Source organism: Larimichthys crocea, chromosome XXII, assembly GCF_000972845.2.
Source record: "Larimichthys crocea isolate SSNF chromosome XXII, L_crocea_2.0, whole genome shotgun sequence".
NCBI classification, from domain to species: Eukaryota; Metazoa; Chordata; class Actinopteri; family Sciaenidae; genus Larimichthys; species Larimichthys crocea.
In genome coordinates this window covers 5,880,841-5,897,366 of record NC_040032.1, presented here as the reverse complement: position 1 = coordinate 5,897,366, position 16,526 = coordinate 5,880,841, and the positions used below count along the sequence as shown (strand labels likewise).

Genomic DNA, 16,526 nt, shown 5'->3' with positions numbered 1-16,526 from the left:
TAGATTTTTTCACTGAAAACGGAATCAAACGCCGGTATCTGTTGTACTGTGTTGTGCCATAAACTGTTACTCGAACAATTGAATAAGTCAGTGGCTCCAGGTGGCTGGTCATACCTAAAGCCATCATCACATTTTACTAGCTCTATGTGTTACATTACACGTTACACCTTTTACCGCTAATTTAACAAACATCTGCACTTTAAAATATTTGCTCACGGAACCTGCTACACATACCTGGCAAACTTGCTATTCCTTCATCTTAAAAACATGCTGTACAAATATATATATAGATATATATATATATATATAATATATATATATATATAATCTATATATATATATATATATATAATATAAATTTTTTTAAACATTTTTTAGCACTTGAATTTTTTACTTAACATTAGATACTGTTGATACTCGTTATCCAGAACATGTCAAGGAGAAACGTAACGAGACAAAGTGCCAACAAGAAAACACTGGGAAGAAGGGCCCTTGATTTTGTAAAAACCTTACCCCCATGGCTCGGTGAAGCCGATCACTCCGTGCTTCGTAGCTGTATAGACAGGACAGCTTGGTAGAGGGCCAAGACCTGTGGGGGACGTAGGTTATATCGGGCAATACCGGGTTAAAAAAATTAGTTGTGCATAAATTTCCTGTGTAAGTCGTCTTATTTTCATGCAACAGAAAAATGTGAGGGCATGGATGTAATATCCACTAAAAAAATATATTTATTTTTCTTAAGGAATGCAAAGAATGCAGTTGTCTTTTGTGGCGAACACATATGCAGTACATTGTGGGCTTCACCTGCCAAGGATGCCGTATTAATGATGACTCCTCCCCGACCTCCGCTCAACTTGCTCATTTGTTCCAGAGCCAGGTATGCCACCCTGATAACACCCACCTACAACACAGAATATAGTTGACACCAGAAATCTCTTTTCCTGTCCGTGAAAACTTTGGCTGCAGACTGTCCTTTGTGTCCCAGATGTCATAAAATGAAACAAAGGAAATCAAATAATTTCTCCACCCAAAAGAGTTCCTGTAACATGAAAACATGCTGTGGTGCAATTTCCCTTGTGTTGAAACGGTGCAGCTGAGTACAATTGATGGGTATAATCCCAACCAGATGCAGCTTGTTGATCTTTCTACTTCTTACAAGGTTTATGGAGACAGTTTTCTCCCACTGACTCTCATCCAAGATGCCGGCATTGTTGCACAGGATGTCTATTCCTCCAAATGTTTCAATGGTTTTATGAAAGGCATCTCGAGAGAAGAAAAAAAAACAGTTAGTAGTTAACCAAGTTCACATCCTTCTTTTAAAAAGGTTTATGGCCTGCTCACACAGTTGCAAAATCGTTTTAAAAGTGGCAACATTCTTTGCATACTTCAGACTTTAATATATTTAATACATAGAGAATATAAGTTTAGCTTTATTTATAATGAAAATAATCCTTAGTCACTTACTGACCTGAAATTACAATTAACTTCTTAATAACTTTCAATTCAGTGAATGGTCAAACCAAAACAAATGTTTTTACATTTTATTTTATACTTTCACACACAAAATAATTAGATTCAGGACAGCAAAAATAAAACAACAGACTCTTAATTAAACAACTAAACTAGACGAACACAAAGTCTTAAACAACAGATCTAAGGTGTGGTTCTCTGCCCAACCAAGGAATAACTGCCATTTGATCGTCTTAAGTCTAATTATAAACAAGTCTGTGCGCTTCCTGGTATCTGGCAAACATCTGTTTACTGGAACAAAATGATGCGCCCTTCTGATTAGTTTCATCCATTTTTGGACTTGTTTATCTTATCTAATAATCCAGCTGTTTTCCACTTTTCAGCACCTCCCCCACTTCTGTGCTTTGTTTTTCAAGTGTGTGTTTGTGTGTTACCTTTGATCTGCTCCTCTGATTCAACATCACACTTCATGAACAGAGTCTTATCCTGTCCGTACTCTTTCTGGAGGGTTTCCATTAAATTCTTTCCTGCCGTTTCATTAACATCTATGAGGGTTACCTGCACAGGAGAAGAACATCAGATATACTACATGCTCTGTCACTGTCTGCTTGTCTGGTGCAAGAATGCACAATCTGTACTGGTATCCGCATGACACAACAGGGATTTGCTCTGAAACTGAGAGAAAACTTTACCTTTGCACCGTTTTGGAGGAGCTTCTCCGTCATTGCTTTCCCTATTCCAATCGCTGCTCCAGTCACCACCGCGATTTTGCCATTCAATGCCATTTCTGCAGTTCAGTCAGAGGCTGTCAGCTGGATACTTGCATAAAATGACTCGAGAGAACGGACTGTGGTTTTTAATGGACACTTAAACACCGCCCACCAGGAGGGAAGACATACCCAGTCATTTCCTTTGTCTGGTTTAAATGTTCAAGGAAATGGAAACAATTATTTACATTTTTAAGGGGGAAGAACCAAGTGGAATAATATTCATGAAATGTTTTCATGAAATAAATAATATAACAATAGCATTATTAAATTTGAAACAAATCTGCTCTACTCTTTTTGGAGGTATTTGCGTAAACATACCTCAATCCTTTTTCATCCGGGTGATTAGAGTGAGTTCACGGATAGCCAAGCACGACATGACACATTTGCACTCAAAAACCTAATGCAACCTTCTACATGTTCCTTGACTTCACATGTAGGTGTATGCTGTAAGTGACAAATAATGTTCCGCGTCAGTGAGATTCGGCATATGTGCAATCTTATTGGTGGATCGGGTCTTGGTTTATAAAGGTTGTATAAAACTGCCACATTTCTAACGGACTTCGGAATGACTGTAACGAGAACAGAAAGTTTTCTCAGCACTAACACGAGGTAGCTTGCACATTTGCACATGCGGCCACTAGATGGAGGTATAGCGCTGTGTGAGTCATTCATCGAAGTATCTCGTCATCAACAGGACAATTACTCCTCTCAGGTCCACCTGATTTTGTTTTTTTTTCTTCCCCCACTCACAACTAATGTCTCACTTTTTAAACAGTAACCTGTATGTGTGTGTGTGTGTGTGTGTGTGTTTATATTACAAAATGGTTTCTGTTTTCAAGGCAGTGGGTTTGACCAGCAGCACTGTCAACTGGTCTTAGGTTTTTGGCACAGCCCATCCTGATAGCCAAGCCTACTCTCACTAGAAACTGACAATATACTGGTGTTTCACACTGGATCAAAAGACCTGTTAGGTGCCCTCCTTTTAGTTTAAAATGTACTATGAGTGGGTGTTCTCTCGAGGCCGGCAGTCCAAAAACATCCTCTTAATAGGTTAACTGGTTACTCCAAATTGGCCGTTGGCGTGAATGTGAGTGAGAATAGTTGTTTGTCTCTATGTGCCCTGCGATAAGTTGGTAACTTCCTGGGTGTACCTCGCTTCTCACCCAAAGTCAGCTGGGATAAGTTCCAGCCCGCACGTGACCCTGATGAGAATAAGTGGTTACAGGTCATGGATGGATGGATGAGCAGGTGGGTAGGTGCAATTTTCATAAATAAGCATAAATATTTGTCTGATCTATTGAATTGTGTTTATATGTCTTCCCTCAATCTCTTTCTGGACACAATTAAAGTATATTCACAGTACACACAGAGTGTTTTAAGGATGCCTGGTACTCAAAGGGTTTTGATAAGCACACATGGCAAGATTACATGCTGCTGTAACTGTTCAGTTCATAGAAGAAAATACTATGTAAGGTTCTGGTTGGAGAGTTCTGTCACAACCACAAGAAATGTGCCTAAAACTTCTACAGCGGAAGCAACAGAATAGCCAACACTATTTTTGTCCAGCCTGTTCAAAGTCAGCGGTTAACAGGCTGTGATGCAGGTCTGTAAATTAATATGACTTCTGTTTGAAGTAACAAGAACCACTTTGTTGCAGCTAACAGGCTCGCCCAAAATAAATCAATGAATGACTGTGGCCTTGACACTGAATGATGTTAGGATAGGATGACAGGACATGTTGTAAATGTGACACGATCTGACTGATGATGAAGGGCTTCACTTTTTTAGTCAAATGTTCTTCATTTCTGATGAGTTCTTCTTCTTCTTCTTGATGGATGGTTATAAAGCTGTAAAAGGTTGTTATATGTTAGAAGTTATATTCATGCCTAACACGTTTTACCACTGCAATGGGTACTTTTGGTATCTAGGAGATTAGTGGATTGTTCTTATACTGCTGTTGCATTCATCAAAAGACGCTCTGAATACAAATAAATGACTACAATATTTATCTTATTCTGCAGTGGAGATGTGTACAGATCTCTGTGCCCTAAAGAGCCACTAGATGGCGTGTCGAGTTGCCACATGGTGATATATTGCCTGTTTCAGTGCATTACATCATAGTTCAGATACAGAAGGTTTAAACACATGGACACAGAAATACTTATTAATTGTGTTTAATCATGTACCATTTTCTGATGATTAGTTCCGTTTTTTCCTTTTTGAAGGACATGCTTTGACCACTCTTGTGATTCTGCTGTCTTTATGTTGTATCCAGTGATTTGTCATGTGTGTCATTATGGCGTAGGTAAGCTATTGGCAGCCATTAATGAACAGCAAGGGATGTCAACAAACCACTGAATTTTTAGATTATCAATTTTTATTTTATTAAATTGTTGAAACGTCTCACCAAAGTATGAATAAACATATGTATTGTCATTATCACGATATATGAAAAGTCTGTATGGACCAGTACCCTTGTCTTTAATATATATATATCAATAATATCATATATATTGTATGTACCATTTATTGTTTTACCTAAACCCTTTATACTTTTGCCACAACATAAGATAAGAAGGCCAAATTATGTAGAATAGCTAAAAGAGACTAAATAAAACAAAAAATATACAGTGTATATAAAATATTGTTATTTATATTTATATTTATTATAGCAAAGCAGACTAAGAGCCCAATGACAGAATATGTTCTGACCAATTTCAGCATAAAAGTAGGAAATATGAACTGCACCTCACATCTTTAAAATGCATTATTTTGCTCGTGTCAAATCGTTTGAATTGAAATATACTAGAAAAGTACTTCTTATGATGAGCCTTTTACACGTCTAACAGTTTAGATTCACCTTAAACCAGCTCTAAAACAGTGTGGAGGTCTGACAAAGTGTCTGTCTGAGATCAATTAGATTAGATATAGTGTTTCAGGTGAAATCCAGTTCCTCCACTCAGTTGATGAGACATAAAGTAAAAAGGCATAACATGTATCATTCAGAGGCTTTATGAATCTAACTCATATAAATGATTAGAAAAAAAGTCTGTCCTTCCAACTGTGCACTCACAAAGTGGGTCCACAAAGGCCCCCCGAGCTTGTCTTGCTTACAGTGCAAATCCACCATTTAACTGCTTTCAACTGTGATTTGCTGACCAGCTGCTGACTTGTGTTTTCATCCCAGTGGCCCATTGCCATTTCACTGGTGATTACACTGCTAAAGAGCTCCAGAGAGCTGGACAATGCCAGAGAGCTTTACATGTCACCAGTGTCATCGGCCGCAAAGAATAGGACGTCGCCATTGAACAAAATATCAGCCTGTTTACAGTGAGGGGCCACAGTGGGCAGTCAGGGGGGAGGGGGAGTCTGTGCGTGTGTGTGTATGCCGACATGTCTATACCTGTGACTAGAAATGCAAAGTCTTTGGTGTGTCTATAGAGATTATGTGGTCTATGGGTGTGTGAACCTCTTAGACAGAGCACAGTGTTTGGAGATACACCTCACTGCTCCTACATTCAGATGTGCTTGTGTGTGGTGATATGAACCACACATAAGACTACAAGTCCAGTGACAGATGCACAATAGACAACATGTAGTCTGTCATCAGGCCAAAACCATTATTGTGCTATTGATTCACACACACAGTGCATACATGTCTGTTTAAATATAGGTCATAACAGAGGTCAAATGTAAGTCTATGATTGCCTGTGTGTCATCCTAGAATAAGAGATCTATAATACGGAACACACACATTTTAATATTAACACAATAAACAACCACATTCACAGCATACTTGTCACAACTTGAGTATTTGTCACACAGCTTATAAATGCCACGTTTGTTGGGTAGCTGATTCTCAAAGCTCAGAAGTCGGAGCCTCCCGTGGGCTTTAAAACCATCAACAAAAGAGCGCTTTCAAAATAAATAGTCCCTGCTCCCAATTGCATCGCCATGGGCCTGCAATGTAACATTTGAAGAGTGATGAGTTCCACATATTGTTCCCAAAACAGGAAATGCTGTCTATCCAAAGTAGGTTAAGTAAGAATGCCTTACAGTTTGCTATAGACACACTCTGAGTTACTGTCTGAGTTACAGTCAGTGTGACTGTGTTTGAAGCTACAACCCACAAACAGTATGAGTTACAGTATGTTTAGCTTAAAGACCGGAAACAGCTTATCTGACACTGTCTGTAGATACAAAAAAAATATGCCTAATAGCACCTCTTAAGCTCACTAATTAACATGTATTGCAGTGTAAAAATTACATATTGCGGTTTAACAGGAAGCTTGAAATCTGGACTCTTTCTTGGCCAAGGCGCAGTGACTTTGTGGAGTCCCTGCTGCTTACCTGGCAACCTCACAGTGACAACATGACTCCAGGAAGTTACTGCATCACATTAGATATTACGCATACAGTCTTACATCCTTAACATTACATTAAATGTACAGTAGAAACTTATAGAACAGATCAAATAAAGTCCTTGATAAACCTGAAAATGATTGATAATATTTATGTATGTGTGTATATATATATATATATATTTCATCCTCCTCTGCATTCTGCTGAATGCAGAGAGAGAGAGAGAGAAGAGTGTGTATATGTCTAGTAAGCTGTATGTTGTGTTATTGTATGTTGTGATGTTGTTATGAACAGGGCCAAACAGTAGCCTGGCAGGGACAAAACAGACAGAGACATAAAGAGAAGGATGCAGAACAGACGGATTAGAAGGTATTGTTACTACTGCTCTGACACTGATGTGTCATGGCTTGTTGTTCATGTGACCAAAAACACACAAACACCACTCCATGACAACACATTTTGAACACATCATTGTTAAAACCTGGATTATAAACCATACCAAAACCATAAATAAACCATATTTAAAACCATATTTTAAACTCATCCACAATAGTCTTCCCAATTTTTTAGGCAGGCCCCTCTTCATTGTGCAAAATATTGGTGGTCACTGTCTCTTATCTGGTCCTAAATTACTAAAATATTCAAGAGATGCCAATCTGTGCAGTACTTCTCTAAATCTTTCTGTCCAGCCTTTCTGAGCTAGGCGTCTTAAATACAGCGCTTGGTCTGAATTCTACTTCACATGGTGTTCTGTGGCATGGCCAGCAAAAGTGTTCAAGGGTAATTTCCTGTCCACTGGGGTACCTCAAGGATCTGTGCATGGTCCCCTTCTCTCCCAGTAGACACCACCTACCTTAATCCAATTATTAGCTCACATTTTTTCTTGGCCAATTGCAATGCTGATGATACACAGCTCTAGCCACCAAACGGGCCTACTAGGTACATCAAATCATGTCAACAGACCAAAGTGACATTTGCAGGTATATATACAGGCTGTCTTACACCCTGCAGCTGAGCAGCTAATTATCTATGTGGCCTGCAAACTGATGTTAGCAGTGCAATTTTCTCTGACAAATGTTTGACTGGTCACTCATTCAACAAGAAACTAAGGTGCAGGACAAGATTGTTGTTATTGTGTATCTGTTACTAGGTTGTGTCTCCTTGTACTATTTAAGAGTAACTTAACACCACCAGAAAATCTTGTTTTGGCTGACCCTCCATTGATTTAACTGTTGTGCGGATGTAGGAATGTACTCCCTGGACACCAAAGTGCCACTGTTAGGTGTGATTACACTTTTATGACTACACCCAGTTGGGTGTGAAACTTTCAGTATGTGCCATAAATGTGCATAAATGTGCTAAATCTCACAAAAGCTGAACGCTTTTATCTGCCACTGATTTCTACGGCCGAACTTTCTTTTTCGTTACATTCAGGCAGTATTTCTGACATTTGGCTTAATTTGCTTTTCTCACCTGGATGACTGATGGTCATGTGATTAAACAGCCAGACTGGCCTGGTCTAGTCTTGTCTACCACACCCCATTCAGTTAGAGGATTTTGGTTCCATTTGGGATTTGGGGGGTTTAGTGCTGCTGCAGGTTGCATAGAGGTTTGTAATGTACTTTGGTGATCTGTAGGTGACTCATTTCTAAACAAATTCTTCATTTATTGTGACTATAGGGAACATTTGATCACAAGTTTAGGCCACTCTCCATGTCATATTTATAGTCAAAGGACAATAAAATCAGTTGCTTATTTCTTATTGGACTCGTGAGTCAGGACCACCCATCACAGGTATGAGTTCATGTGGTAATGTTAAACTGCTTCTTGGTATACTATTTTCTCCTCTACACCCCACGACACACCCATCATTCAAACACAGAGGAATAGCAACCAGTGCTGCACCCTTCATGATAATGCAACCATTTACAACATGTAGTGAGAAACTACTTCAGTACCATGATCAGTACTGACTGACCACATATTTCAGGCTTTAGTCATAAGCACTTGAGGAATCCTGCAGGCTGTGTTCATAAACTCCAGCTGCAAAGAAGCTTCTGTGCTGTTTGTCAGGAGACATCAAGTCACACATGATGATTATTTTTTATAGGCCGGACAATTTTTTTTTTGCATCTTTCTGAAAACTGGCGTGTGAAGGTATGAAATGGCGTTCTTTACACAGATATTTATATCACTTTTCAAGTGTGCAAACAAGTTTAACACTGTGAATAATTTGAGGGGGGACTTGATTGATTTGCAGGACTCATCATGTGTCATGCCTCTCTAACCCGCAGTGAGTTTTTCACACCACCTTCAAGTGTTGCCATTCAAGAAAGACATTTCAGACGTGGTTGGCTTTTCAAAACTAGTGTTACAGTGTTAAAGGACCTGTTTGTAGGATTATTGGCATCTGGCACTGTAGTGGCTGATCGCAACCGCCTCACCTTGCACTCTCCTTTCTAGGGGGAGAAGGAGGGGAATTGCTATTACAGCCAGTTTCACTTGTAGCTACAACCCTCTCACTCAATACTGGATCCAAAAAATCAAAAATCAATGTCCCCATTAGTCACTTAAAACATGGGGAAAAGGGTTCAGTTTGAACCATACCAAATGCACATCAAACAATTGCGAAAAGCCACCCTGAGGCCGTACTATCTCTTCTAGTAGCCAGTCCTCCAATCAGTACCTGTCAAGCAAGAAAGTAAGAATTTACTGTGCATGTGCAGACAGGTTTTCACTTGAATTAAAGAAGCTGAAGAAGCTGTCAAATGTTACAATGACATTCCAACACAGTAAACGATTGAAGAGTCTGATGAATAAATATATATAGTTCTCTTCCTGGTAAAGAAACAATGAATAAAAAAATGTTTTAATAAGAAGAATGCTGGTTTCATCTGACACTAGCAGCTGTGGCTGATGGTTGCTGTTCATACATGTAGAAGGTCATCTGTACAATCACAGTCAGTGTATATAAATTGCAAACATGATTAATGACTGTGGAGTGTTCCAACTTGTTATTTAAATCCCCCTGCCGGTTGTTAAAATGTCACACAGCATCATTTATTATAGTTTATACAGTGTGTATCATAGACACTTCTGTCTAGTTTTATTGTTTATTTTGTCCATTCATTCATTTGATAATTTATCTACATGCACTTTGTTTGGACTTTTTGGTTGGATACATAGAATGCGGTCAGACGCTAAATAATATTTTGTTGTATTGGTACTTACTCTGTTAATGATGTTAAACATGAATAAGTCCATGGTGAAAAACTTCACTTGAGTATTTATGCTTCTTAAAACCTTCCAGTGGGATATATTGTAGTTTTTACTTTATTTTTATTTGACAACATTAGTTCCATGTTGCTTTGCATATTCAGATTATTAATACAAAACATAAATTAACAAATAAATGGGTCATTCGGCATAACGAGGACCCACATCTCACAATGCATTACATTAACACACTCTAATGTTATCTCTACAGAGCACATATTTTTATACTCCATGCTGGAAACTTTTGCACATTCCCATATCAATTATTTGCACATCCCTGCACGTGTACAGCTCTTATTAATAACAGTTTAAATGAAATTGAAAGACTAAATGAGATTTCTTTACTTTTTTATCTTCTTTTAATATACTACTACTGTGCACCAAAATACCAAAGCAAAATCCTTGTATATGAACCTGATTCTGAGTACTTTATTTTTTGTGCTATGATGCTAGAGCTTATGCAGTTAAATAAGCCAGATTTTTACTTGTAAAAGTTGTATTTTCACACAGCAGCATTTCTACTTTTACCACTTTTACTTTCTACTAAAAGATCTCAGTACTTCTTGCACCGCTGACAAAAAGCAATAGTGGCTGTACAGTCACAGTAAACTATGTGACGCTTAATTTCTTCTTCATTCAACAGAAACCATAACTTTCGCTCTCAAACATAAATATGCTTTCACTCTTTAGTCTCTCTCCTTCACACACACACACACACACACACACACACACACACAGAGTGTAACACACCCCACGTTAGTCCCACTCTTATGGCTATTATATAATGAACCACTCTGACTAAAAAAAATGCCCTTTAATGCTCAGCCACACGTTGATGTCACTACACAGACACACCACACACACTTACTCACTCACTCACACACACACAAACACACACACAGACACACACACACACACACATACATGCAATCCCACACACTCCCAGTTTGTTATGGTGAATTTATAACGCCTCAGAAAAAAAAAAAAAAAGATAAATTTCTCCTGGAAAACAGGACTCAGAGCGTGACCGCACACGTGCAGCTCCGGTGTGGACACGTGTGGGAGCGTGTAGGAACACTGAAGAGAAGTGTAGGTGCATTTTCCCACCTTCTTTGTCAGATTTTTAGAAAACAAAGTGACATTAAATACTCGAGTGATGGACAGAAAATGCCAAATCATCATCACGGGGTTTTATAAGCTGGTAGTTACGGTAAAAACACTGTGTTTTTTGGACAGATATTTAATAGAGTAACTGTGACTTGCGAGCTAATCCAGAGGGCGAGACCGACGTCATCCAGGACTCCGCGCTGCATTCAAGTTTGCCGGAAAAATCTTATTTATCTTAGAAAAACAGTATGTGAAATAGGGTTATATATAACATGATTGTTTAATGTTTTACATGCATAGACCTTCACATTTAAATACATTGAATAGCCGAAATATGTAATATTTTCTGGCTTAAAACTACATTAATTTAAGTTAAAACACATATCTTAGTACTTTTTTGTATGACTGGTAAAAAGGAAACAAGTACTGTACATAGTAACACATTTTAAAGAGATTACAGACTACTTTACTTATATCATATATTATTTTTTCTTAATTATTTATTATGTGTGTATATAATACAACATTAATAATAATAACACTGCCTTCATGTCAACTAGCTACAACATTAAAATGCTGTTTACATGTCAATGCATCAAGAATAATAATACAATGATATAATTCATACAGGCATGTACTATTCTCAGTAACTTTTGATACTTGAAGTATAATTTGCTGTAAACACTTCTGTACATTTATCAAAGTAAGAATTCAAGGCTTACTTTAAATGGAATTTTCACATTCATGTTTTTATTAAACTTTCATTAAAGAAAATTATCTGAATACTTCTTTATCTATTGATTGATGTAAAATCAAACATAGACCTACAGGTGCTAGAAAACAGACACCAAACATGATGAATGTGTAACTAGCTATTAAAGAATTGATCTTCCTTGTCAGTTGTAGTCTGATAGCCATGTTATGTAGACCTTTGTGTGTCTGAATGTCTATGGAAATGAATCACCTCCTCAAAGGAGGACACAGTAAGCTGTAATCTAATCAAATCACACATTAAAGACGTGATAAAGTTGATCTACAACTGGTAAAGATTTGCTTTTCTGGAACAGTGATGTGTTTTTGTTTAATCTTTATGATGACAGTGTTTTGAATTTTATTCCAAGTCTTCATTCATAGCACTTTATGTCTCTTTTTAACAACTAATTATTTAAATTAAATGCGGCGTCAGAGAGAAATGTCCTGACGAATTATTAAATTAACAATTAAACTAAACTAAACTAAAAGAAAAAAAAGTATTATCTAATATTTCAACAGTTTTACTTTATCTGTAAATGTAACATATTACTTATAGAGTATGTGTGACATCGATCCATTTCGTTACCAAAAGCACTTGAATGCGCCACACCAAGTGACACTTTATGACTTCCGAAATTGGAAATGAAGAAGTTTTACGATGACGAGGAGGAAGCCTGAAAGCATCATCTCGACTTGACCCAAAAGCGCGCTCCCGGCTTTACGTGGCTTCTCCCCCCCTCTCTACGTCGTGCGTGCGCGCCCCCTCTATCGCGTGGTGGGGATCATCCATATTGCTGCTAGTGGTAGAGTTCAGGTTGTAATCTTGAGAGGCCCTCGGACACGTTTCTTTATTTTTATATATGTTTTAATCCAACGCTGACTACTCTGCGTCTTAGACTGAAGATCTTTTGGTCTAGGAGCGACAGAGGAGCGGCAGACTCCGCGGAACAACTTCACATTTCCTTGAAATTGAAGACGAATTCGGGCCGGGGGGAGGACTGGTAATCCTGAGGGGGGAAGAAAGACGGTGGTGGGAAATGGCCACTCAGGTGGAGACTCTCCTGCCCGGCAACCCGCTAGCCAAAGCGGAGGAGCACGGTAAAGTGATCCGCGGTGAGCCGGAGGAAGAGGAGGGCGGCCGGGGCGACGGGGCCAAGCGGCAGACGGGTGTCGCCGACCAGGGGAGCAGCAGCGGCGGCAGCAGCCCCGGGCAGGGAGGGACCCCCGGAACGGAGGAGCAAACCTCCAAACGGGCGACAGAGGAGAGCAAAGGAGACTGTGACAGCGAAGACAAGCAAAACGAGGAGGGTGTTAAAAGCAGAAAGGAGTTTACTGAAGCTCCCCCGCCCAAGGTGAACCCGTGGACTAGGAAAATGAACGCGGTGACCGTGGTCAGCGTGAATGGACAAGCACACCACGGTTTGTAACCCTCCTCCATACATGTTGATTTTTTTTACTGGCTGTCAGGCGTCGTGTCGGTGTCTGCCCGTCCGTCCAGGTGTGTGCTCACACACGGGGACGACCGAGCAGCTGTCACCGCGTTCAGATAATCATTTATTGAACCCGAAAAGAGGCGAGTGAGTGCACAGACAAGCCCAGGCTGTGGTCGCCCTCTTGTTGCTCCCTTTGCAAAGCTGGTTATATTTGGAGTAAAGAAAAAAAAAAGCAACCCCCTCCTCTCCTCTGGGTGAAGGCTATTCTTGGAGTTCAGAGTGGACCCATGGGTGGTTGGTTACACAGGGGATCACACCCTTTTATAAAAATAAAAAGGGTTAAAATGCATCTTTATAGCTTCATAAGGCTTTATTTACTTAAACTTTTAGCACGACACAGCCCGCGTTGAACCCTTTAACCTCGAGCTGAGCTGTATTTACGTCACTTTGGGTCTATTTAACATGACATTGTGCTCAGCGTCGTCATAATTTGAGGAGTTTCGGGTGCTCCCTTTTTTTATGGTTGTGTTGTAAAGTAGCTCTGCTTGTCATCACACACACAAGCTGCATTCATTTTAATGGCTCGAGTTGTTGTTGTTGTTGTTTGTGTGGAGGGCAAAGAGCATTTTAATGTGTCACGGTGCGAGTCAGCAGCGTATGTTTCAGCCTCCTTCATCACCGTGTTCGTCCTCCCTTGTGTGCCTCATCTCCTGCCACCCATTCACTCAAACATTAGCTGACACACTCCCAGACTGTAGCGAACACTTTAAACCGGGTGCTTACTAATGTTTACACGCGGCTTTCGGTGCTCGACACACGCTGTTAACGAGACACACCGCCTCCAAAGTCTCGCATTGCGCCAATTAAAAAGCCAAGCCAAGCCAAAGCTTTGGCCGTCTTGTGTAGCAGCTTAGCCGGCTAACAATAGCACACGGACTCCTCTTTGGCCTAGTGCGGCGACACAGCCCGTCCCACTCAGATGTTAGCTTAGCTAACCCGGGCTGCTACCCTCCGCCCCTGCTTTTAGTCACAAACATGTCAGCTTTGAAGCATCCGAACACCAAGTGTCGACGCTGAAATACGACCCCGACACAAAGCATCCGCTCGTTTTTAATCTCTTTAAAAAAAAAAAGGAGCAGGTTTGTTGTGAGACGTCACGTGTTCACTCCACGTGTTCCACCGAGAGAAAGGCATGGGCGCTGCTAGCTAGCTAGTTAGCTGGCTGCATCGGTTCAAACTCTGGAGACAGATATCAACTCGATGTGGTCTGTGTGAGGAGGTTTCGTCGTTTCGTGGTTGATCGCCCGGTTGTCATGTTGTGTATCTGTTGCTGCTTGTCTGCTTGTCCACCCAGCTATGCTGTTTAGCATGGAAGCTAACAGGCTGACTTGCTGAGAGTCATCATGGCTTCCTGGCTGTGAATTATTTGTTGTCATAAAAAAAATAAACACACAGGGATCTCCTACAAATTTAAGGCCAGATTACCACCAGCAACACTGCGATTATCTGTGTGGAGTGATCACATGGAGACAGCTCCCTCCTCTGCTCTGTGTCAAGGCAACGTGGTGTCCTGCTCCACTGCCATGTGTGGGTTTTTTTTTTTTTTTTTGGCTGTTGCTCAGTCAGGTCATCATGGTTCTGATTGCAGGAATTTGTGTTGTCCTGTTTGTTTGCCTGTGCTGGTTTGTTTGCCCTGCTGAAACATGTGTAACTAATGTAGACTTCAGGGTACAGGCTGTACCCTTGGGTGGACTGGATGGATGTGCTCCAAAGGCTGTCACATCAGCAAGTAAACATGGCTGAGGGCCAGCGGTTGAGATAACCAGGCAGTAGTGCTAGTGTCCCCCACCCCCTCTTTTCTTTTATAATGTTGCATTCAAACACCAAAAAGCTGGACTGTCCAAACCCCTTTACTCACCTTGTGACCCCTGTAATATGAAGCTATGTGTACTGATTGCACATAAGGAGGTAAGTTCATACAGTATGTTAGACAGGGAATAAAATCTTTGTGACTGTGCCGGGAGGAAAATCTGCGTGATCTTTTAGTGAGTGTGTATCACTACTCAAAAGTTATTTTTCTGAAGATGGTTGCAGCTTTCATGTCCAAAATAATGTTTGACAAGGTTTGATTTAAGTCAAAATGATTGTTCACTAACACTCTTTAGTCAGTCATGTGTCCTTGATCAAGATCATGGACCGTCAACACCCGCTGAAAGGCTGAAAATGTGTTTCCAAGGCCCGGGCAGCTTGTTTCAGGATCACAGTGAGAGTAGGTTGCAGTATGTGACTTTAAATTTGTGTCTTGTGTGCCAAAGCCAAGTTAACCAGACATGAACACGAAGCATAACAAAAATGCACAAAACATGCAGTATTAATATGTAAAATGAAGCTAAAACCTACCTGACAATATTACATAAATAACGGTAATAAGATGTAGTACGTCCTGTCATCAGCAGTCTCCCCACTCATCAGTGCTTAAAGCAATATTACCACTCACCTCTTGTTAAATGTTCATCAGCTGACTCATCGTGAGCATTTAACACTTTGCTGGCATGAGGGTAGCATACAGTTTCACCCTGTCTGGCCTGACCTTTGATTTGCTAAATCTTTGTCCTGGGGGTTGAAACGCAAACTCTCTGCGAAGAGGTCAGAGAGGACGTTATTATCGGAAATTATCCGAGCCTGTGACGTTGCGCTCTCTCTCTCTCTCTCTCTGTGAAAATGTGAGGCAGATTAGGTACGGTTTGAAACCAGCGATCTTGTAAGTCACTTAAACTATGTGATGCCACATGATCTCGTCAGAATAGTTTAAGTACAATGATTGTTGTAGCTTCAGAGAGTCGCTAATGTTTGGCTGCTGGTCATATCTGTAGTAAACATGACTGCGAGTGTCTCGTCTCCAGGGTGTGTGTGTGGCTGCATTCTGCTGTCACCAAAAACCACCATAGACTCTCTGGTATGCAACAACAAGCTGTTCTGTTAAAACGTACTGCCCACAGACTTAAAGGTGCCCTGTGGAGTTTTCATGTAAACTAACAAAGTTATGGTTCCGTTCAGGGTCTGTCACACGTGTGTTAAATACATTTCCCCTCCTCGTGAAACACTCGCAGATCTGTTGTACTCTGTGTTGTGTGTTACTGCCACGTGCGGCGGGAATGTACATCAAGGTGCTTGTGCACAATACGAACAAAACTGGGACCCACCACCCCAAAACATCGCTCAATAGTGCTACTTCTGGTCACAGATTTCCTTTCCTTTCCCATTCTGGAAATATTGCATCTTACCTGTCGTGACGATGTGGTAACGATGCTGCATAATTTACGGCTTGATGGATTGCTGTCGTTAAGCCTCGCTT

At 40.3% G+C, this 16,526-nt stretch overlaps 2 protein-coding genes across 11 annotated transcripts in view; one reads left to right on the top strand and one right to left on the bottom strand.

Moving 5' to 3' along the window:
* Positions 1-2,695, bottom strand: part of zgc:56585 (15-hydroxyprostaglandin dehydrogenase [NAD(+)]) — a 6,456-nt gene extending 3,761 nt beyond the window's left edge. Inside the window, exons 1-6 of one of the 4 annotated variants that reach the window (XM_027273865.1) lie at positions 2,559-2,695; positions 2,163-2,386; positions 1,905-2,028; positions 1,157-1,263; positions 805-901; positions 514-589 (exon numbers count right to left, since the gene is read on the bottom strand). In XM_027273865.1, coding sequence (XP_027129666.1) covers positions 514-589; positions 805-901; positions 1,157-1,263; positions 1,905-2,028; positions 2,163-2,255 — 497 coding nt within the window. In that variant the 5' untranslated portion in view covers positions 2,256-2,386; positions 2,559-2,695. The remainder of the gene's footprint in view (positions 1-513; positions 590-804; positions 902-1,156; positions 1,264-1,904; positions 2,029-2,162; positions 2,387-2,558) is intronic. The other 3 variants (XM_027273864.1, XM_027273863.1, XM_027273862.1) reach the window with 3 other exon arrangements.
* Positions 2,696-12,412: 9,717 nt separating this feature from the next.
* larp1 (La ribonucleoprotein 1, translational regulator) overlaps positions 12,413-16,526 on the top strand; it is a 43,724-nt gene continuing 39,610 nt past the window's right edge. For 3 of the 7 annotated variants that reach the window (XM_027273270.1, XM_027273268.1, XM_027273266.1), the window contains exon 1: positions 12,414-13,157. In XM_027273270.1, coding sequence (XP_027129071.1) covers positions 12,776-13,157 — 382 coding nt within the window. In that variant the 5' untranslated portion in view covers positions 12,414-12,775. Of the gene's footprint in view, positions 13,158-16,526 lie in introns of all 7 variants that reach the window. The other 4 variants (XM_027273273.1, XM_027273272.1, XM_027273271.1 and 1 more) reach the window with 4 other exon arrangements.